The 20,785-nt window shown below is 45.9% G+C and overlaps 9 protein-coding genes across 9 annotated transcripts; 4 read left to right on the top strand and 5 right to left on the bottom strand.

The window, feature by feature from the left end:
• Nucleotides 1–3,224: 3,224 nt before the first annotated feature.
• AGABI2DRAFT_47559 (hypothetical protein) lies at nt 3,225–6,136 on the bottom strand (the record flags this gene model as incomplete). Its single annotated transcript, XM_006456852.1, has 8 exons — nt 3,225–3,589; nt 3,639–4,047; nt 4,107–4,462; nt 4,515–4,791; nt 4,845–5,058; nt 5,118–5,497; nt 5,552–5,827; nt 5,879–6,136. Coding segments are annotated over 8 exons (2,535 nt in total), but the record flags the coding sequence as incomplete, so codon positions are not given.
• A 797-nt stretch (nt 6,137–6,933) lies between these two features.
• Nucleotides 6,934–8,290, top strand: AGABI2DRAFT_146598 (hypothetical protein; the record flags this gene model as incomplete). The annotated part of the gene is made up of 7 exons (XM_006456851.1): nt 6,934–7,293; nt 7,363–7,476; nt 7,534–7,617; nt 7,670–7,795; nt 7,850–7,960; nt 8,011–8,120; nt 8,179–8,290. 7 exons carry the CDS (start codon nt 6,934–6,936, stop codon nt 8,288–8,290), a joined length of 1,017 nt encoding a protein of 338 aa, XP_006456914.1.
• Nucleotides 8,291–10,412: 2,122 nt separating this feature from the next.
• AGABI2DRAFT_78812 (hypothetical protein) lies at nt 10,413–11,737 on the bottom strand (the record flags this gene model as incomplete). Its single annotated transcript, XM_006456850.1, has 5 exons — nt 10,413–10,739; nt 10,786–10,956; nt 11,007–11,159; nt 11,209–11,339; nt 11,395–11,737. The coding sequence occupies 5 exons, from the start codon at nt 11,735–11,737 to the stop codon at nt 10,413–10,415; spliced, it is 1,125 nt and encodes a 374-aa protein (XP_006456913.1).
• A 66-nt stretch (nt 11,738–11,803) lies between these two features.
• AGABI2DRAFT_212125 (sorting nexin-3) lies at nt 11,804–12,625 on the top strand. The gene is made up of 3 exons (XM_006456849.1): nt 11,804–11,959; nt 12,031–12,074; nt 12,133–12,625. Exons 1-3 carry the CDS (start codon nt 11,902–11,904, stop codon nt 12,376–12,378), a joined length of 348 nt encoding a protein of 115 aa, XP_006456912.1. The 5' UTR covers nt 11,804–11,901; the 3' UTR covers nt 12,379–12,625.
• Nucleotides 12,626–12,712: 87 nt separating this feature from the next.
• Nucleotides 12,713–13,727, bottom strand: AGABI2DRAFT_122793 (hypothetical protein; the record flags this gene model as incomplete). Its single annotated transcript, XM_006456848.1, has 3 exons — nt 12,713–13,176; nt 13,229–13,616; nt 13,671–13,727. The coding sequence occupies 3 exons, from the start codon at nt 13,725–13,727 to the stop codon at nt 12,713–12,715; spliced, it is 909 nt and encodes a 302-aa protein (XP_006456911.1).
• Nucleotides 13,728–14,581: 854 nt separating this feature from the next.
• AGABI2DRAFT_154369 (hypothetical protein) lies at nt 14,582–15,639 on the top strand (the record flags this gene model as incomplete). Its single annotated transcript, XM_006456847.1, has 7 exons — nt 14,582–14,671; nt 14,723–14,871; nt 14,922–15,021; nt 15,082–15,283; nt 15,341–15,390; nt 15,448–15,516; nt 15,565–15,639. The coding sequence occupies 7 exons, from the start codon at nt 14,582–14,584 to the stop codon at nt 15,637–15,639; spliced, it is 735 nt and encodes a 244-aa protein (XP_006456910.1).
• A 77-nt stretch (nt 15,640–15,716) lies between these two features.
• AGABI2DRAFT_154368 (hypothetical protein) lies at nt 15,717–15,878 on the bottom strand (the record flags this gene model as incomplete). Its single annotated transcript, XM_006456846.1, has 1 exon — nt 15,717–15,878. The coding sequence occupies one exon, from the start codon at nt 15,876–15,878 to the stop codon at nt 15,717–15,719; it is 162 nt and encodes a 53-aa protein (XP_006456909.1).
• Nucleotides 15,879–16,504: 626 nt separating this feature from the next.
• Nucleotides 16,505–17,177, top strand: AGABI2DRAFT_139517 (hypothetical protein). Its single transcript, XM_006456845.1, has 5 exons — nt 16,505–16,611; nt 16,670–16,687; nt 16,746–16,775; nt 16,825–16,907; nt 16,964–17,177. Exons 1-5 carry the CDS (start codon nt 16,594–16,596, stop codon nt 17,046–17,048), a joined length of 234 nt encoding a protein of 77 aa, XP_006456908.1. The 5' UTR covers nt 16,505–16,593; the 3' UTR covers nt 17,049–17,177.
• Nucleotides 17,178–19,659: 2,482 nt separating this feature from the next.
• On the bottom strand, nt 19,660–20,691 carry AGABI2DRAFT_212117 (hypothetical protein). The gene is made up of 5 exons (XM_006456844.1): nt 20,420–20,691; nt 20,316–20,373; nt 20,147–20,251; nt 20,018–20,087; nt 19,660–19,949 (listed from the first exon to the last, which is right to left on the bottom strand). Exons 1-5 carry the CDS (start codon nt 20,664–20,666, stop codon nt 19,866–19,868), a joined length of 564 nt encoding a protein of 187 aa, XP_006456907.1. The 5' UTR covers nt 20,667–20,691; the 3' UTR covers nt 19,660–19,865.
• Nucleotides 20,692–20,785: the final 94 nt, after the last annotated feature.

Here is a 20,785-nt window from a genome sequence, read left to right as displayed (position 1 = left end):
CCAGAAAAATGCGAATGGAAACGTAGCGAAATGGGGTTTTTGGGATGTATCATAGGGAGAAACGGAATCAAGATGGAGGAAAGGAAAGTGAAAGACGTAGTAGAATGGCCGACTCCAAAATGCGTTAAAGATGTACAAAAATTCTTGGGACTGGCAAATTACTATCGACGGTTCATTGAAAAATTCGCCAGTATTGCAAAACCATTACACGCATTAACTAAAAAGGACAAGAAATGGAGTTGGGGAGATGAAGAAGAGGAGGCCTTTGGTACGCTAAAAGCAAGATTCACGTCACATCCAATCCTAGTAGCCCCAGAATTGGATAAAGAGCTAAAGGTGGAATCTGATGCATCGGCTTACGCCACGGGTGGAGAGTTGGCAATGAAATGTGAAGACGGAAAGTGGAGGCCGGTAGCATATATCTCTAAATCAATGACAGAGACGGAACGAAACTACGACATTCACGATAGGGAGATGCTGGGGATTATGCGGTGTTTAGAAGAATGGAGACACTTCCTGGAAGGGGCGAAACATAAGTTCGAAATTTGGACAGATCATCGTAATCTAGAATACTTCGCGAAAGCTCAACAACTAAATCGACGACAAGCCAGATGGGCCTTATATCTATCTAGATTCAATTTCGAATTAAAATTCCGCCCAGGAAAGACAATGGGGAAGGCAGACGCATTGAGCAGAAGACCTGACTTTGAACGAGGAACAAAGGACGATAACAAGGATCAAACCCTGTTGAAACCAGAGTATTTTGCAATCCGAGCAATGGAAGAAGGTCATATGTTAATCAATGCGGAGGAAGAGGAAATATTAGAGGAAATCCGAAAATCAGAAGCAAAAGAAGACGATGTAGTGAAAGCGGTGGAAGAGATGAAGCGAGCAAAAGTAAAGTCGCTAAGGGGAGACGAGTGGAAGCTGGAAGAAGGATTGGTACTGAAAGAAGGAAAAGTCTATGTGCCGAAAGACGAAACGTTGAGGACTAAAATCATCCGACTACATCACGATACCCCCATTGCTGGACACGGAGGACAATGGAAGACAGTAGAAATGGTGACGCGCAATTACTGGTGGCCAGGCGTCACTAAGCAAGTCCAGAAGTACGTAGAAGGATGCGATCAATGCCAACGAAACAAGAATCGACCAACCCCGCCGGCAGGAAAATTAATGCCGAACCCTATTCCCACCAAACCATGGGCCGACGTATCCGTCGACTTCATAGTAAAATTACCAGAATCACAGGGAATGGACTCAATTTTGGTGGTGTGTGATCGATTCAGTAAAATGGCTCACTTTATCCCAACTACGGAAACAACATCAGCGCTAGGACTAGCCAAACTGTTCAGGGATCATGTATGGAAGTTGCACGGGTTACCAGAAACGGTGATCTCAGACAGGGGACCGCAATTTGCTGCAGACTTTACAAAGGAGTTGAATAAAATGTTGGGAATTGATACTAGGTTATCTACGGCGTTTCACCCACAAACGGATGGCCAAACCGAGCGAACCAATCAAGAACTAGAACAATATCTCCGATCATTTGTCGATCATAGACAAACTGATTGGCCCGATTGGTTAGCAACAGCGGAGTTTTCCTATAACAATAAAGAACAATCGTCAACAAAGGAAACTCCATTTATGGTCAACGTGGGAAGACACCCAAGAACTGGTTTCGATCTCCGACGACAAGGCAACCATCCAGCGGCAGTAGATTTTGCGGACCGTATGAAACTTCAACACGAGGAAACTCAAGCAGCCCTGAAAAAGGCACAAGACGATATGCGGAGGTATGCGGATAGAAGCAGAGGAGAAGCGGTGAAATACAAAGTGGGGGATAAAGTTCTATTGGCTACCCGGGACCTTCAAATCCAGGGACGACCTACCCGAAAACTTACGGAGAAGTTCATCGGACCATACACCATCAAGAAGATCATTTCCCCCAACGCAGTGGAAATAGATCTTCCCCGATCTATTCGGATTCATCCGGTGGTTAACGTCAGCCGAATAGTACTATATCGAGAACAAGTGGATGGACAAGGGAGTAGACCGGCACCGGCTGTAGAAATAGAAGGAGAACAGGAGTGGGAAGTGGAGAAAATCCTTAACGCCAAATGGCTCCGTGGAAAGAAGCGGTACTTAGTGCGATGGAAAGGGTATACGGCAGAAGCAGACTCGTGGGAACCCGAGGAAAACTTGGCTAACGCCAAAGAATTGATTACTGAATTCCACCAACTCTATGGGGAACTCAATAGGATACAGCACGTTCTACGTGACACCGGGTTCCAAGAAAGGGAACTACCTAATCGATTTACAGCCAAGACTTTATTCGGATGGGATGACAAACAGTTTGATGCCGAATATCTTAAGAAGTTGGAACGAAATTGGCGAACGTGGAGGTCTTGAAGGGTCGTCTCCGGAGGAGCCGACTTTAAGGAGGGGGTACTGTTAGAACCTTGCCAGAATGTCACGGCGTCACGCTGTCACATCTGTCACATATTTTATTACATAATAATTTCCCTCTGCTGCTACAGTTCGACGGAGGCTAAACTATCGGCATACTGCTAAAATGGCGCAAGCTACAGACTTACCAATTGAACTTATCGATTTAATCTTATCTTTCTTGCCTCCGAACCATGCGGAGCAAGTACAATGGAGAAGGGCGGCGGCGGCTATAGGAAGAGAGGCAAGACCGGTAGGTTGGAACCTATCGGATCATCGGTGCAGACGGTGTGGGAGGGTATGCTTAGCAATGTGGGACTATGAGGAGCAGAAGGCATGGGTGATACAGAGATGGGGATACTGGGGGCCGCGGCAATGGGCAATAGCCGGATTCTTTGTGCTATGTCCATGTGATGCGATGTTAGGTAACTACTTCGGGACGTATTGGTTTGTGTGAGTAGATTACCGGTTTAGGAGTTGATTGTGCTTGTGGACACTTTTATGGTTTGTTTGGTGCTGTTGACGTTTTTATGATCAATTTACTTTTGTTTACTTACTTCTTACTCCACTCTTCTTCTCTCATGTCAGTATATAAATAAGTTACCTAGGGTAGTTGGTCTGTGCGCCGTAGTCTAGGTATATAAAGTAGGTAGAAACTTGTAGAAGACTCCGTCGAGTTCTCTTAGGTTCACGCCTAATAAACTTTTATCACTTTCCTCTGTAGTTCTTAAGTTCAGGTGTGACCTGTGACATCTCAGTCACAGTCGCCCTAACATTGCTTCTCCAAGTCGTCTACTCAACACCGGCATGTCAAAGATAGGGTGGCGTGTAGAAGCCATCTCAAAGACATCAAGTAAAACGATGCATTGAGATACATTGTTGACGCAACGGAGAATGGAGACAATCTTTCCTGTTAGAGTTTCATCGGCCGCAGCAAAAGGAGATGTTGCGAACACCCAGGATCCGACCCCGCAGGCATCGCTATATTGAGAAATTAATTTCTTACAAGGATACCACATAAGCGACTCCCATTCAGGATCTGGGTTCACTGCTTTAACGCCAGAAGTTTCAGTCCAGCGGAGGGCTTTATACTCCCATTTGCCAGCATGAGTTTTCACTTTTGGATTGAGCACGGTATGTCCTGTAAGTTATGTAGCGAGCGTCAAGAAAACAGTGAAAACCATGCTCACCAGGTATCAGCGGCGAGTCACTTGATGATCCCGGCCAGCCATGAAGACGACGCAAATGGGGATTTGCTTCGATAAGTCTCTGTACTCCAAAACCTGGTTCGACCCAGCCATTCAATGAGTGAGAAAACCATGAACCCCCCGAAAGTATGTGTTTTGCAGTTTCTTGCCTTGATAACTGATGCGCAATGTCCCGACTTGGAGACAAGTGGTTGGAGAGAACAGAGCCTGCACGAAAGACGGAGTTGTAAGACTCATAGTTCTCCGTCATAACACCAATAAGTGGTCCGAACCGTTGTATATCCTCCTCAATGTGTGTTAGATAATGGTACTTAATTTTCTTGATTATCTTCGAGGGATTGACAAGTGCAGCGTAGTCGAGTACATTTGCTACTGCGGTGCGTATGTCGCACTGTGTATTATTTAGAAAACTAGATAAATAACAAATGAACTGAATAGCAAAAGACATACCAAATAAATCTCCATGTTTCGAATCTCAGGAAACCACAGAAGAGCCGTGAGCTCACCCACTGCCCGAGCCAATGCATATATGTTTGCGCTAACAAGGTCGTGGATATGGAAGGTATTTACTTGTGCCAAAACCTTCAGTTGTCGGCCAACCAGCAAATTTGCATATTGAACCATGTATGGTGCTTGGAACGCATCAGCAGATAAACTTCTCCGCTCAGTTGCTCCTAATCGCATTGTATAAGTCTTTTTGTTTTCGGCACTGAAGGAGGTATGGGCCATATGCCAACTGTACTTGACGACTCCAAGTAAAACTGTGTGGAGCAGTTCGACTGGAGTGTCGTGTGTAATATCCCAGTCTATAAACTGTCAGAATGTTTGTCAGATAATTGATTCAAAGCAATGATTTACCAACGGCTTGGAGGTACGGATTGTACACAAGACCGGAGTTGCCTGATACCCAGCCTTGAAGAATGGCCTGGATACGTTCCGGAGCTACAGTTGGATTTTCTTTGTGGAAACTCCGTGAGTGGCTTAGGAAGTAGTCAATCCAGTGTTGCGTAAAACTATCCTTAACCCCAGAAGCCGATTGCATCTCTTTTACACGTTGCGCTTTTCCGAGAGAAGCTACTGCAAGCTGGGCCTCCAAGCAAGCTATGTTTTCTGTACTAGATCGGGGTATTCCCGGCTGGCAAAGGGCTTCGTGAGTTGAAAGAAGCATCCTTGTAAGCCTTGAAATACCTCAAAGAATCTCCGAAACCCCTCTAACGTTTCCTTGTCCTTCTGAGTGCCTCCTACATGGCACTTTCTACATGGGTGGTTGCCGTTGCCTCCAATGTGCCCGGTAATCTCACTTTGCGATGGATTGTCTCCTGGCCCACAGAAGGGCCTTAATCTGATTTGAATATCGCGACCTGGCCTTTGTTTAATCTTGACAGGGTGATCATGTGTTGATCTAATCAGCGCCTTGCGCGTGAGTGACTCAACATTGTGAAAAGGCACGTTGACGCTTACCTGATTCTTTCATAGATCCCATGGAATTGCTCGGAGACGGAGGCATGCTGCGACGTCGAGACAAAATGGACATTATACTGCTGTTGGAGCATCTTTTGAGGGAGATTTCGGTGCGTAATATACACATTCCAATGCTTGTTCCAACTTTTTGACTGATTGCCAGAGACGTCGTCCCCAAAAATGTCAATGAAGCTTGTATACAGTTCATCCCCATCTGCGAGAGCTCTGTCAGGGTTAGGCATTCGTTGAGGGTGACCCGCCGCTATAGTTTCCGCACTCCACGTAGGTATTTCGGTCCTGTCTTGAAGATCGAGCATGTTGAATTCCAAGTTGCTCGCAGGTATTAAGACTGTATTCGCATCGTCGATCGTGGCCAACAACTGGCATAAAAAAGACTGTGAGTGTATTCACACCTTCGATAATATGATACTCACATCCCCACCGATGTGGATGACCCACATATCGGCGTACACGCTATGGTCTTCCTCATTCATCAGCCATCGGATAGGAACAACAAATCGGCCATCCTTGAGTTTTGCCAGCTCGTCAACATAGAAATGCTGATCTCCGTTGGCATACATGGGACTGAGGAACCGGCGGTCCATATCTCTCCGCCACTTGGATGCGTGCCAAGTTTCTGAGATAATACCATCCTTTGGAATACTGGGATATACCCTCAAGTGTGGTGCAACCAGAGGATTGGTCCAATCCTACTCGGTGAGTCTTTTATTTACCTGTAGTCAGCGAAATTACTGACTCACGTTTGCTACCAGTGCAATAGGGTCGTTAAACAAAAATGTATTCCCTTGAGGGGATTGCCATTGGATCGTAGGTATTCCCGCCTCCTTTCGCAAGTTCTCCTGCATGTCACGAAACTTTTTATACGACGGTATGTTTTCAACTTCACATTCCCTCAGAAGCCAAAGAATAGTCTTCATTATTGATCCAGAAATACGAAGTCTTGGAAGTGTGTTGATCATATCAAGCAGGAAGTGGACCTTCGATGGATATGGTAACCACGCATCGTTATCATGTTTTGCTGTGGTATCTCCAGGCTTGGTGATATCTTCATACTCAATATCCCCTCCCAGGTCGAAGTCACCTGTATCAAGATCCGTTTCCTCCTCCATATTTCCCACATCTGTCCATGCCGCCCAATTTTCTAACTGATAATCTAGTGCAGCTTCGAGGTGTAAACGGATAGCATCGTCCGATTTGCCCATTGATCCCATCAAAACCGCCGTTGGATTCGCGTCATACTCTTTCCAAAACTGTGCTTCAAAGCTAAGGCTTTCCTGGGCGCAGGCAGGAGATGAAGGAGGCTGTAACGTTTGCGCAGGAACAGACTGATGATGAGCCAAAGTCTGCTGTGCTTCCTCATGGTACGCGTCATCTACAGCTTGCTGAGCTTTTTTATGGATGATTGTTTTCATATGATTCTTCCAGCAACGACGAGCCAACCAGCCGCTGGTACCAGAGCTCACGCGAATCCGGGAAGGGCATATCTTGCACCAAATCAGGTCAAGGGTAGGATTTTCTTCGAAACCTGATTTGTTTTGAGTGAGTTACCGCTTAGAATTGTTTTTTGAAAACTCAACAGTCTGGTAAAGGGGCTTGTTTCTGGCCTCGAGCCATTCGAACGTGAAGTAAACACAAAAAAATTGGCCAATGTTTTCATTCTCAACTTCCACGGACCTGCGGTCTTTAAAATTCAAGTTTGATTATTCCATTTAATTTTTTCAAATTTCGTTTAAATTTTTTAAAGCTCGCGCCACTCTGGTCCCCGCTCCTTGTCTGCTCTTCCTCTCACTCCGCCATGTCGTCAGCTACATCCAATACCTCCTCCCCAGCCACACCGCTGCCCACTCAAGTTCCTCCACCAAAGACATACGATGATCTACTTGACGAGTTTCTCGAAGAAGACAGCGATGATGTAGAGGATGTGTTCGGCCGTGTCGAAGCTGACTTAGCGCCAGGTTTCCTTAACTCAGACCAGGACAACAGTGCTAACACGGCATCCCCTCCAGCAGTGCAAGCTGGACTGGAGAATGCCAGCGACGCGCACTCTCTTAACACGCCTCAAATACAAAGGGTTACGCGGGTTAGTGTTGACCGTGCAGCGCGTCGCGCCAAGTTACAGCCGTATCAACTGGCTGAAGTTGATACCTTCATGAAGGTAAGTTTCTAATGATTCCCCACTACGTGTCTGACCCATTATGACTCTTTGATTTTACTCTCCAACCAGGCCGCTATGAGTACACAGTTGGGCCTCATTTTCGTTGACATTCAAGCAATGAGAAATGAAGTCAACCGTGTCTTGATCCATCAACCACGGTTCACTGTGGATGAAGCTTTGCATGTATGTACTACCCTCACTATCATAACTGTTGTTTATTGAATGACCGATGCGATGTAGAAAACTATTTCTGCTTATAGTCTCGGTGTACTACTGTCGGAAAAGCTACGCGAATACAAGAGAAGTTCAACCGACATCGTACTGGTGAGTATTTCCATTCTCCCAGCATGTCATATCTTCTCATCCCTTCTATCAGGCTATCATCCGAAACAACAATGCCAATATTCCGTCTAACCTCGACCAAGACCCATATGCTTTGAGTATTGTCAAGGCGGCTATATCGGAAGCCCTAACCCAAGCCCGTTCTCGCATCAAGAAGCTGGTATAATACCATCTGTATATTTTTTTAAACTTCTTTTTTGAAAACTGCCTATAGATCGGAAAGAGCATAGATGATAATCTATCTATCTATCAGCTTTCATCCAAAGTTATCGAGGGATCCCAGTGCACAGTCTCGGTTCCCCTTTGTGCCCGACTTGCTGTTTTGGTAAGTCAATTGTTTACATTTGTTTATTGTCCACTTCAACAGCATTACAGCGCAACGTTTATTCGAAAAGCGGCTCCGGTCTATCATACTGGAATGACGTCGACTCATGCTTGGCTCGCTGCAGAGAAAAAGCCAAGGACAATGCTGATGGGATTCGAAAGTACGTTTTCCACTATGATTGCCCGTTATGACGAGATACTGATATATTTCCATATCAGGATATTGGCAAAGATGCTGAAGCTCGACAGGTCAACCTACAACTATACAGACAAGACGACGATTCCCAAGCATGTCTCGGTCTTTCAACAGGCTATTGACGACAGCCTTTAATTTAGCTTATAACTTACTAAGCTACTCTTGCATATAATAGATGATTTTGCTATTACAAAGATGCTTAAAACATGGTCTGAACAGTGTTCTATTTCATTAGAGAGGGATGATCATTCCCCGAAATCAGAATCTTAATGACGTCGTGGCTGGACTATCACTGGTACATGCCACATCATGGAGCACCTAAATGTATCCTGTGGACCATCAGTTGACGTCGTGTGAGCCACATCAATGGCTGCTGCTTTGGCCTGGCTTCAATATGGGTATCCACAACACACCTATGTTAATCTCACGTAGCATCTGCCCATTGAGCCCTCCGTTGATATCCTGCAAGCTATGTCAGCCAAAGGTGCTTTGGCCTGGTGTCAACCCCGGGATTCATGATGCAGTTATGCTCAAATTCACCCCTGACCTACCCAGTCAACCAGCTGGTTGCTACGTTTCAGGCGTTCCTGGCTCCCAGCCGAGCTGGTACCAGCATCCTATTAGTGCAACTTATTATAGATTCTAGCTGGGCACAGGTAAACGTGACGGAAGCCCTGATGGTGACCAGGTGACTCCGTTACGTTTGAGCCACATTTTTTTGGAATAGGCGTGTACATAATGCACATGCCTTCCAGCTATAGCTTGTTGTCGGCTTGATTACCCTTGGCCCGTTCAACACTTCAAAGTGTTAGAGTGTCGCATCGCAAGAACTGGACCATTTTAGCATTTCAGAAAGTTTTTAGGGTTCTTACCACTAATTTATAATGCTGATTGGTGGTATATTGAAGTAGTAATGTAGACGACTGTAAGGAGATGAAATGGCTAGTACAAAAATTGGATTAAGCCAATTTATATCGTGCAGACTTGCAGTAGGGTAGATTCAACAAAGTGGCAGCATGTGTGGTAAGACGTGACACGTCTCTCATGGGCTGCAGATATCGGCGTGACAGACCGATTTCCAAACCGTAGAGAGTCGCCGAACGCGCTCTCCTATGTACAAGTCGATTGATTTTGAAGTCGATCGATTTCAAAACCGTGGCAACGAAATTTGGCAGGCAACGAGCTGTAGCTCGGAGGTGCCGTACAGGGCCTAAATACTAATGGGAACGTCAATTTCGAGTTATCGTCTTCTTCGGTAGCACATTCTGCTTCCGGAACAATCTGTAATCTTGGAAGCGGCAATGGGGCAGCGATCTTATATGATCGTCTCGCGGTGCAAGGTCTTTCCGGTAGAGCTCAATCGCATGAGAAATATGAACGAGTATATAACATACCAAGGCCGCGGTGTGCATTAATGCTCGCCCAGTCTGCGGCGCGCACATCCGTGCCTTCTTCACGTTTCGACGTCACAGGCCCAGTAAGGCCAAAGTCAATGAGTACAACTTGCGTTGGATCTTTTTGAGGGAGCGGAGGATATTGTGTGGTTTGATATCGCGGCCCTTCGAATGTATATACTTCAGTGCAGAAAGCTACCAAAAAACATTTTCTAATCAGCCAAGATGAGTCAATAGGGCCGATAGCGTACAGAGATCTTAACCAACGGCGTTCCGCCCTCCTCTGTCACTCTGGTACATTCTGCATTTAATCCTTTCTAAGCAACTCCATCGCCATGTAATCGAAATTCGGTAGACGACCATAAGCGTAAACAGCTGGAATGGCTGCGTGTCCTTAAAGGAGTCGTATCACCCTGCATTCGTGCTGAAAAAGTTCGTTTGACATGGCCAAGAGTGAGCGATGTTTTGATGGCAACCACTTTTCGTGAGGGGATCTCGACCGCTTCATGGGCAAAGCCCTGTCGCCCAGTGCCAAATGGTGAGTACATACATCCCAAAGATACATTAGAGAGCTTACATATCCACCATAACCTATCAGCCGGTAAGAGACTTCATAGACCAAACTAGACCCGGCTGGCATGCTTGTAGTTGATAATTTGACCAAGAGAAAAGGTAGGCCTGTACTATACAGTCGTTGTCAATATGACGTCACACGGAGTTGCGTTCATACATAATCGATTAAAATGATTATAGACAGAAATCTACCAATGACTGGCCAAATAGTATGTAACTCAAGCCTGAAGATTATACACATGATGTAAGTAGAATGTTCCTGTACAAAGTCCTCGAGTGATCCGAGCTGGCTACCCACTAACCTCGACTTCGGTCACTCTGCGATTCAAGAGGGACTGGAGTAGGTCTGCATTGCTCCCATCTGATGCCAACACCGAAATCATTTCCCTATCTTCCAGTATCTCGTCGTTCTGCTCGGCGGCCCCAGACATTCGTGCAACTCGAGCGCAGGAAGCACGAATAGCTATCAAACTAGGATCAGGTAAATCCGGGAGTGAAATGCCCTTGCTTTCACAGTCTTTTACCACTGCAGGATCAACCTTGAAAGTGACGCGACTGGGGGCGCCTGTCGACCGGTGAAAGTCAGCGACAAAAGAGACAACGTTGTAAGTGTTTAACTGCGGTACAGGTCAATACCGGCTAGCAGAGGGAAAATATACTCACTTCTCCCTTAACTTCCTCTAGCCAGAATATAAATTGGTCAAAGGAAGTGTGCATATCACCGGTCATCGTGAGGGCGTTGCAGAGGCTGTCAACTTGCCCACCGAGTAGCTTATGTACCTGATCCTTCAAACCGAACAGTTCGAGGATGGTGAATGCGGTAGCAGCATACTCCTGCGGGACAGATGATTATTTTTATTAATATAGATGTAGGGAAAACCTACTTTTCCGGCAGTTTGCGCCGACTGTGAAAACAAATGTGCACATTGAGTGTGCGATTTTCTGGCGGGCTGCTCCAGGATCTCAGGGAATCGCAGGGTCATATTAAAGTCATAGACGCCCGTGATCATGCATCTGTAGCCATCGCGATGTAAAGCCTAAGGAAAATTTTAATCGAAGAAGAAATGACCAGAGGCAAAATCGTACAAGTGCTTTCAAATCCACTTTCGCTGTTGGGGCATTGGCCATTGCCGCAAGTAACTGTTCCTTGTAATTGTCGAAGGAGGGGCGGGAAATATGACGGGACGGAGGGGGAATAGGCCCGGTGGCAGAGCGGACTAGGTCGGGTCTATGAGTATGCTCTCATTCAATACGGCTTGATATTGAACTTACAGACACGCATCAAGTGATTCCTGTACATGAGACCCAGCGTATACACTTTTTCGCATTGCGCTTTGAACTCTTCTGGACTCCCGACGACGAGATTGACCGTTAAGCATGAAATGATTTCCCTAACGAGGTGGAGATAGGGAGTGGTCCCAAATTGGTGAGATGGATGGTCCCAAAAGTCTTTCATAAACCACCCCAGTACGCGGACGCCAACAAGGTGATCCTTGTATTTCGCGTGAGTTGACCGCTCTGTGAGAGCGGCGTCCTCAGCCCTGAGAAGGAACTTCCAGGCGTGGGTGCCGTCTGAGTCGAAGTTAACGTTGGAAACAGGTGGAAGAGCAGACATGGCCAGAAGAGTCGGGATCAGTATGATTGTGTTTGTGTTGTCCATGACGTCAACCTTAGATGAAAACACCGATGTAGCTCACCGCGCACTCGTCATGTCCAGCACCGTCTCGCCCTTTAGTCTGCTCGAGAACAAACCGTACTTTCTTCTTCTTCATTGAGGAGATGTATAGTATCCCGGAGAGCTTCCTCGAAATCGAAATGCGCAATCCCCAAACACACGGTGCGTAGTACATTCTATACATGTTTGCTATTTGTCTCTCATCGTTCTCCCTGTTCTACGCTCACTGGCAGGTTTTGGCCGTAAGATGTATACAGACTACGAAATCGTTTGCAAGGCGCGCATTCTACCCTCCTCCGCTCAGACCTTATGCCAACTCATGCATGAAAATGCAGACCAATATACCCGCATTTAAACTTCGTCATTCTGTTGTTAGGCGTCGATATTCCGACTTTGAAGCTTTCCGCAACATACTCGAACATGAATCTACTCGTGTTAATATTCCTCCGCTCCCCGGTAAAGTCTTTACCAATCGCTTCTCGGATGAGGTGATAGAAAGTAGGCGAGAGGGCCTCGAGAGGTTTCTGAGTGTTGTTGCTGGGCATCCCTTACTTCAGGTACGGCTCACTCTGTTCGGATAGTTTGTGTGAGAGGTCGGTGGATACAAAAAGCGGCCCAAGAAAAAGGCAAAAGGTAGATCGTTCTTCTAGGGTGCTGCTGGATATGGCGGGGATCGTACGGGAGAACAGCGTTCCGCGGGCAAGGGGGAACTGGCTTTGAAACGGAATATTTTGAAATTACCATATTTCCCTTCTCCGCTCATCACCCGGTGGTACTACCGTTGTATCACAGAATACACGTTGGAATGAAACCACTGCTACAAAGCCGTACCATGCAGGCAGATATGTCAGCTTGAGCACTGTTCTCAAACCAATGATAGTCAATCAAAAAAAAATACATTATCTAACGGGCATACTACTCCGACCAAGCCGATGATCCATACTGATTTGATTTTCTATAACTTTTCAAGTCATCTAATGTAATGGATTCGCCACCCACTCGCAAGATAGTACTCTGTCCCGATCGTTTCACTGAGACGCGTCTTAGAACTTTACAGGCTCTGCGCCAAAATCGAGGTCGGCCATAATCCCTTGGAAGATTTTGTATCCGCGCTTCTAGATATGACTGTTCCTGGATACGAGAATAAGACGCATCCTCAAATGACTTCCACTTTGCCTCCATCGCTCGAATTTCTTCCTCGGAAGGTGGAATCCTGCAAACAGGTTCTCTATTCAAAATCCGATCGTTTGCCATATGTAAATAGTAGTCGACCCATGGTGGTAACAGTTCGATGCACTCATCGATTGCATCGAAGAGCTCCGCGATAACTTCGATATTGTCAATGGCAAATAACGGACTTTTCAATGCACCCTCACATTCTAGAGAGACGACTCTCAGTATCCTGAGGGGGTAGAAGAAATTGAAACACACCGTCACCCATTTGAGCCGTTGTGATTCGACACATGGCGCTTCCTAATTCCCCCCGCAAAACGATCATCGCTTGCTGAACAGATTCCTTTGTAAACCAAGCCATTGTAGTACAGAGGAGAAGGCTATCTAGCGGGCCCTCGAGCTCCCCCTTTTTTTGTAGTGTGTCCAGGAAGTCAAGGTACATCCTTGCCAAACAGAAGTTATCCATGTTGGTAAGGAGGCTGAGTTTGCGAGCTGAGTTTCCGGCTAGATTCCGAATATTTTGTAAAATTTTCGTTGCTTCTTGGGATGGGTGAGTATCTGAAAGTACATAACTCAGATAGTCAAGCTTTTCGAGGAACAGTAAGCGGATTTCTATCAGCTTGCAAACGATTTGCTCTGGTGGATCCTATCCCGGCAATTGTGAGTATAATGAGCATATAGGCGAGGCATGGGACCATACCCAGAGAGGCTCAATCGCTGGAGGCAACCATTCCACAAGTTGCAAGTCGTTAGCCATAGTTGGTTCGCAGGAAAACAGTAGTATGTAGAATCAAGTTTCAGTTTCGACGGTTTTTATCGACAGTCCGCCTGGTACATTCTTGTTCTGCGTTAGATTTGATTTATTCCCATGCTGCGTTTAATTCAAAGCCATTCTTGTTCTGAGTTTGATTCAAACTTATTGTTCAACCTCGGAATTCAATCACCAGTGAGCCAATATCACGCTGTTGTGATCAGCAGAGTGAGTCTGCAGTAGGGGGATGGTGGATTGCTTCGGCATGTCAGCGTCGCGGCTATAAGCCAGACACGAAAGAGATGTTGCACCGAGTCCTTACTAAGCCGCGCCGGTTGAGCCGAAGAACTTGGTGCCAACGAGCTTCAACGCTTTTGCCATTTAAGTACCTTTTGTTCAGGGTTCTAACATATCTTATTGTTCTCCTCAGAACAACTAGGTCAATCATCGTTTACTGTTCCTTGGTCTGTGACTCTTGTGGCGTTATTTGTGTGGATTACATTATGTGATGCCGGAATCGATGTATAAATTTTGGCCTTATGCTTCGATTCCCATTACGACTTCCAAATACCTCGCGCATTCGTCTCACTTGTCGGTCAATTCTGCCCAATTCTGCCTCTCTGTTTCGGCCATGTCTCCTGACGGCGAGAAGATTCTCTTCCTCCAACGACCTAGGGTTAGGGTCTCCTGAAGAGGCTGACGATTTCGGGACCTACAGCATCATACTGCCACCAGAACCTTTTGTATTCGGGGTGTCGCATATAGAACCTCGATTAGTGCCACCGGAAATCGTCAAACCTGAATATGTATACAACAACGGGCATGAAGTATTGGAGGGAACTCATAAACCAGAGAGCAGAATGCGGTTAGGTGGGGAGGATGAACTGCGGCTGAAGACCGCTGCGAGTTTGGCAAAGAAAGTTAGAGATTATGCCGGGTCGCTTGTCAAGGTCGGTTTCTGTCCTCTTGTGTTATTTCAGAGTTGACCTTATCTCGTTCAGGTCGGAGTGACGACAGACGCGATCGATTCGGCGGTGCATGACTTTGTTCTATCCCACAAGGCGTACCCTTCGCCTCTGGGATACCTTGGCTTTCCTCGCTCATGCTGTACCAGCGTGAATAACGTTATAGTGCATGGTATTCCTGATGAGTATGCCATACTTAAGCGGACAAGGCATGTTATTGACGAGGATGCCACAGTCGACCGCTAGAAGAAGGTGACATTGTAAACATTGACATCACGGTCTATCTGAATGGATATCATGGAGACACTTCGCAAACGTTTCTCGTTGGTGATGTCGTGAGTATTTGATCTTAGGCACCCTGGTATAACCGTCTAAATCCTTCAAACTCGTCTTAGGATGAACAGGGGAGAAAATTGGTTGACGTGACCAATCAAGCTCTAAGAGCGGGAATAAATGCGTGTGCCCCAGGGCGGCCGTTCAAGGGAATAGGTCACGCAATAGAGAACATACTGGGCGAGCGATATTCTGTCTCATCTCAGTTTACGGGGCATGGAATAGGGAAATTTTTCCATACGCGACCTTGGATCCTCCATCATAGTAAGTCGTCAACCCTCTCTTAAATCGTCATTATGATAACATTTTGCCTGTTACAAGGAAACGATGAACCCGGAGTCATGGAACCTGGTCATTGTTTCACTATCGAGGTATGTACGCTCTTTCGTCTCAATTTCTTTGCTTGTTGATAGTCGTCCGGAAACTAGCCGTCAATCATACAAGGACGAAATCCTCGAGGTTGGATTTTTCCGGATGAGTGGACAGCGTCTACAGAGGCGAGCATCTTTCCTTCTTCAGACCAACTGAACTTATCAAAATAATAGAATTGCGCAAGGAGCGCCCAGGCTGAACATATGGTTCTAATCACTGAGACCGGAGTTGAGGTTCTCACCCAGTAAGTACTACTTGTAGTGTCAATATTCCGCGGTTCGTGTTGTGGGCATCTTTTCGGGCCTGCAAACTACGTCAGTTTTCATTACTTTGCGATTCCGTCGTTTAAAAACAGCGACCAGCTTTCGATCGATATTACTCCGTTCAGCCGACAAGAATCTTCCTGGCCGAAAACTAAAGTTGTTGGCAACTTGCTGCAATTCTGGCTTCCAGTACCGCGTTGGATAGTGATTAAAGGCGTGTCCATGTTCTACAGAATATATTTCTTTTGATCGTTCCGGAATATAAAACAGCGATAAAAATTAAAGTCACGCAAGATTGACTTTGGAGCGTGGCTTGGAATGGCCAGAGCCTTGCATTTTCTTTTTGCTAGTGGTTTATACTGATACATCTCATTGTTTCGTCATCATAGATTGTAGACTCTCTCCGGCTCCGGATGCAGATGGTGATCCCGCATGGCTTCATGCACCCCCGAAGCTGATATTCGCTGATGTGGTATTCCATATCATTCATTCGACGTCGAAATTTGAAGTGTGGAACTGATGCCCATTCTCGGAAGGATTTCGATGAACTCAAAGCCCCGACGAGAAGACCTATCGTCCGACCATGTATTCCTCTAGATTCGGAGGGATCACTGATGCCTGATGTGATCTGATAGGCGAGTGTTCGGCACAGTTTCCACTTTGGGGCTCTATTCTCAAGGTAACAGCCACAGATAAGTATATACAGTAGTGGCCATTGCTATTTCCTCGATTACCATTAAGTATGTTGAGGGGATACGCCGAGGGGAAGGCAGACTAGACTTACATGATTACATTATTACGTACACATGACGAAAGATATGTCATGTGACCGAAGAGCCCTTGAGTCTTGACATCTGCAATTGACTTAGAGCTTCCACTACCACTCGCTCGACTCATCCCAGCTCATCTTACCGACCAAATCGTTTTAAAAAAGTGAACATGCTGATCAAAGTCAAGGTATGCATCAGGTCTCCCACACTATCACCTCGTCAACTGACAGATACACTTGGCATAGACCCTCACCGGCAAGGAGGTATGCGAGCTATCAGTAGATCATCCCAGATGTCGGTTGTTTAGGGATCTTTACACAGATAGAGCTCGATATCAACCTTGATGACCAGGTATGGGCACATTTTCTCTGTGGTGTGGATCAAACTGAGGATACTCTAGATCACGCGCATTAAAGAGAAGGTCGAGGAGCAGTCTGGCGTTCCACCCGCTCAACAACGACTGATCTTTGGTGGTCGACAAATGTGCGTCTTCGATATTGTTCAATCTACAGGCACGACTCTTATCGGCGGATCCAAAGGCCCGATGAAAAGACAGCAAAGGACTTCAATATCACTGCCGGGGCGGTGCTTCACCTTGTACTCGCACTTCGTGGAGGGTGTTGATGGTTGATGCTAGATGCTGATGGATTAAGTTTTAGGCTTATCCATCAGTAGTCGGCTGCGCCGATGAGTGTATAATTTTTTAGTATTCAATCATATTGACGACCACAATGGAATATAAATTCAGTTTTTTGCATACGAAAGTCGCTGATATTCTTCTGCTCCGTCCTTTGTTCGATACAACGGAACCATCACTTACCGCCGGTACCAACTTTCATCAGCCAAATCACATGCTACTCCCAGAGAGAGAGCTTTAAACCGGTTTAGATTTCGATATTATGCAGATGGAACTGTTTTCTTCAGCATCGTCATAGCATGGGACCGTTATAAAATCGGGTACTTGAACTCACTTTGACCGCTGCCTGCTTTCAATTTTGATAAATCAACGCGTCGTGCTTGCGCCATGATGAAACTCCACATCCATGCTTTAATTCATTCGAAAGAAGGTATCCAATAATTCTTCACCTTACCACACACAACCGTCCGCATCATTCTCGAGGACTGCATAACAATGTAAGTTTTCCCCGTACATGCTCAATTTCTAACTGAAGCCGACGTCTGTCAGTTCGCATATGTTACGCGCTCTTATAACTTATCCTGCTTCCAACTCGACTCCCGACTAATCTCTACCTTTTAAATCTGGATATTGAATCTGAACTCAAGGTCGAATGCTGGAGCGCGGAGGACACTGTTTACCTTAGGAGTTCCGCCAGTTTCTCTAAAGGAAAGAATCGCCTTTGTGGAAAGGCACAGCGTTTTTCTAGGAGTGAATGCGTTTACAGATATGAGGGCTCTCCCCAGTTCTTTACCATGAATGACGTTGGTGAGAGTGAAGAACAAGTGAAGAAGCCGGATTATAAGTAGACTCGAACATCTCGCTTCGAAAAAACCGAGGTATTGATGCTTCTATTTCATAGTACTCAAAATCGGATCTCCGGGGAAATACGAAGCCTTTATTTCGACTTGTCGGCAACCTGGATGATCGGCACCAAAGAAACTTTAAGTATATCAAGAGGCTTTCGTGGATGTCCGAGAAGAAGGGCAGTTCAATGCAAGTGCACATGACGCTTCAGATTCAGGTCAGCAGAGCCCTTCGCTTATATCTCCTACGTCTTCTCCCTTGTTCGAGCTAATTGCAGCCTTTTCTTGGATCGTATAGAAATTCGTATGGATCTGATGGTTCCAATTGGGAGCGTTGTCTATGCTGATCCCGAACCGCAACTGGATGCGTTGGGGATTGATCAGATTGACAGCCTCGGCGGCAATTCTCAGCCCTGAGAAAACCTTGTGGCTCCCCCGCTGCCCGGTAACATGAGAAGACTGGATGCTTGGATTTTCTTACCCTTGTGAGTTTTCGTTTTTTTAATGAAGTGAGGGACTAACCCCATCTTATCTACACGGTTGAACAAAACACGGGTTGATAACATTGTTACAGGTCCTCGTATATTGGTACTGGGTTTGCCAACTTGATGTTCTTTTGCATGGTACTGTCTGTTTTTGTTTCCGGGACCTTGTATTTCCAGGAAGAAACAAAACCATGCGAGAAAGTAGCAAGTTGTGAATCAAGACCGGCGTAAGCCAAGGAATGTGAACAATGACGAAATTCAAGGTCCCGAGTTAGCATTCAAAACTTCACTTCACACCTGAGATGACTCCAATTTCGTATGTATATCAACCGCGACTAGTCGATAATATGTTACGTTCAAGGCCTGAATGATTGTCACCGCCGGTGAATACGACACGAGATAATACTTGAGGAGTCCAACGCCGAGGCGCAAACTTACTTCACAACGCGCTGCCTTTAAGTGGGCCCTTGATCCTCCTGCAACATCGTTATGATTCACTATCTTCAATCTGTCGCACTTGTAGATGTAACGCTGATGAACATTTATATTTCAAGAACAGGAGCATACGCGAAGACAGACGAGTGATAACACACACAGTGAATCGCGTACACAGAGTTTACCCTCTGCACCGATACTGTGGACCGACAAAACTAGCACAGTCGTGGCGCCATTACAGCTGGACCAAGCACAACCTAGGATTTGTGGAAGAACCACCTACCACTGGTTAATGCTGCACGCACTGCAACCTTCAAGGACAGTGTCGTTTCAATCTGTCATATTCAATCTCTCCGATGACGCGAACAACCGAACTTTTTGGGTCATTTTCGAGCCTACGTACGTTCCATTCGCATATCTTTCGTATCTTTATGTCTTTTCCCAATCATGTTGGCCAACGATAACACACGGTCGCGGTACCCACTATAGCAACCCTGTGGACGTCGTAACTAATCAGCGCCTGACTCTCCATGACCCACTCGCTTCAAATTCATGGCCCCGGTCGATGATAAATTTAGCTTTCCCTTGAAGTGTTAAGGGGGCACTTCAGTGGGCACTACAGAGTAAGCAGTTCCTTTCAAGGTTTTCGAAATTTCAAAATTGCATTTCATAGGCATGTAAATGTATATCTATGAAGAGAAAACCATAGAAGACATCTTTCATGACTACAAGGGCTCACTCGAGAAAATAGGGGTCGTATAATTGAGAAGCTAATTCCCTGTAAATACGGTGAGGTCGGTGCGATGTAAATCCGTTTTCTTATTCATCAGACGTTGAGAATCACTTGATGTCAATCAATTACACTTGAGTTCAGTAGTACTGCTGACATACATAGTCATAAAAGGCTATCCATTCTTCATCCCTATTAGTACCCTCTTGTGAAAGAGTCAGACCAAAAGTACGAAATGAAAGCGGTATACAGATGAATAAACCAGTAACCATGATCCAAACCGGTAACCGTAATCCAGTAAATTCTATTTCATAATTTGGACTTGGACGTGGATGGAGCCATCTTCACATGTACACCAGCAGCAACGAGTCTATGTTGCGTGGCGTTCCAGATCTAGATAACCCATTTCATCGATAAATTACGCGGGTATGCGAGAGAAGAACAATCCCGCAGGAACTCACCTCACACCGTGCCGTCTTAGCTCTGGATCCCCCGGCAACTGTGTAACTCACGATCCTCAACCTTTCCCCGCTGTAAATCGCACACAATTAGAACCTTAGAAAGGAGGCAAGCGGAGGGAAACAACGCACGCAACAGCGGGGGAATGATATGTAGTATTTATAGACTGAGAAACTCCGGCAAAAAATTCTTTATCCACGTCAATGCTGTACGCCATAACGACAAGAGTTGTTACCCTGCATCATGACGAATGGAAAATGAGTACATCAAACCCACCACATAGAATTCGAGTTTTCTCACAGATCGACTAAATATGCAGAACATCCTCCATGTAAAGTTTCGTTCGAATTGGTCATATCTGGAATTCTTCTAGTACCGCCCACAAACATTATCGCGCCACTCACCATCAGTAACGTCAAGTCCAACAATTACCACAGCTTCCTTCTTCTGTTCATCTTCCCTCTTGCTCTGAATATATGCCTCCGTTACCACCATTCTTCGATGAATACTATCTCCAAAACAGGGAACACCACCAGGCCCAGACCGTCTCGTAAAGAAGGCAGCCGGGTTTGAGAGCAGATTTCTGACCTCTAAAGAAGCATTGCCCTTTATCTTGTCAGGCGAAATAGTTGCCTCGGGAGTGTCGCTCATAATGTCCGAGTAATGAGCACAGGACGGTCAACAAGAACGCGCAGCCGGCACGGACATATCCTTTTGATAACCGGTTACATTTTCTCACGGTTACTGAAGCTGGGCTAAAGTCTGGCTAA

Source organism: Agaricus bisporus, assembly GCF_000300575.1.
Source record: "Agaricus bisporus var. bisporus H97 unplaced genomic scaffold AGABI2scaffold_14, whole genome shotgun sequence".
NCBI classification, from domain to species: Eukaryota; Fungi; Basidiomycota; class Agaricomycetes; order Agaricales; family Agaricaceae; genus Agaricus; species Agaricus bisporus.
This window is presented reverse-complemented; position numbering and strand designations above follow the sequence as displayed.

Excerpts from the sequence above, each read along its gene's own strand:
- AGABI2DRAFT_212125 (XM_006456849.1), top strand. The coding sequence starts at position 11,902 with ATGTATAGTATCCCGGAGAGCTTCCTCGAAATCGAAATGCGCAATCCC. Across the intron at positions 11,960-12,030 it reads GCGCAATCCCCAAACACACG|GTTTTGGCCGTAAGATGTAT; the intron begins GTGCGTAGTACA and ends GCTCACTGGCAG. Across the intron at positions 12,075-12,132 it reads ACTACGAAATCGTTTGCAAG|ACCAATATACCCGCATTTAA; the intron begins GCGCGCATTCTA and ends ATGAAAATGCAG.
- AGABI2DRAFT_212117 (XM_006456844.1), bottom strand. The coding sequence starts at position 20,666 with ATGAGCGACACTCCCGAGGCAACTATTTCGCCTGACAAGATAAAGGGC. Across the intron at positions 20,374-20,419 it reads TGGACTTGACGTTACTGATG|ATATGACCAATTCGAACGAA; the intron begins GTGAGTGGCGCG and ends GAAGAATTCCAG. Across the intron at positions 19,950-20,017 it reads CTAAGACGGCACGGTGTGAG|ATCTGGAACGCCACGCAACA; the intron begins GTGAGTTCCTGC and ends TGGGTTATCTAG.
- AGABI2DRAFT_139517 (XM_006456845.1), top strand. Across the intron at positions 16,776-16,824 it reads ATATCAACCTTGATGACCAG|ATCACGCGCATTAAAGAGAA; the intron begins GTATGGGCACAT and ends AGGATACTCTAG. Across the intron at positions 16,908-16,963 it reads ATCTTTGGTGGTCGACAAAT|GCCCGATGAAAAGACAGCAA; the intron begins GTGCGTCTTCGA and ends GCGGATCCAAAG.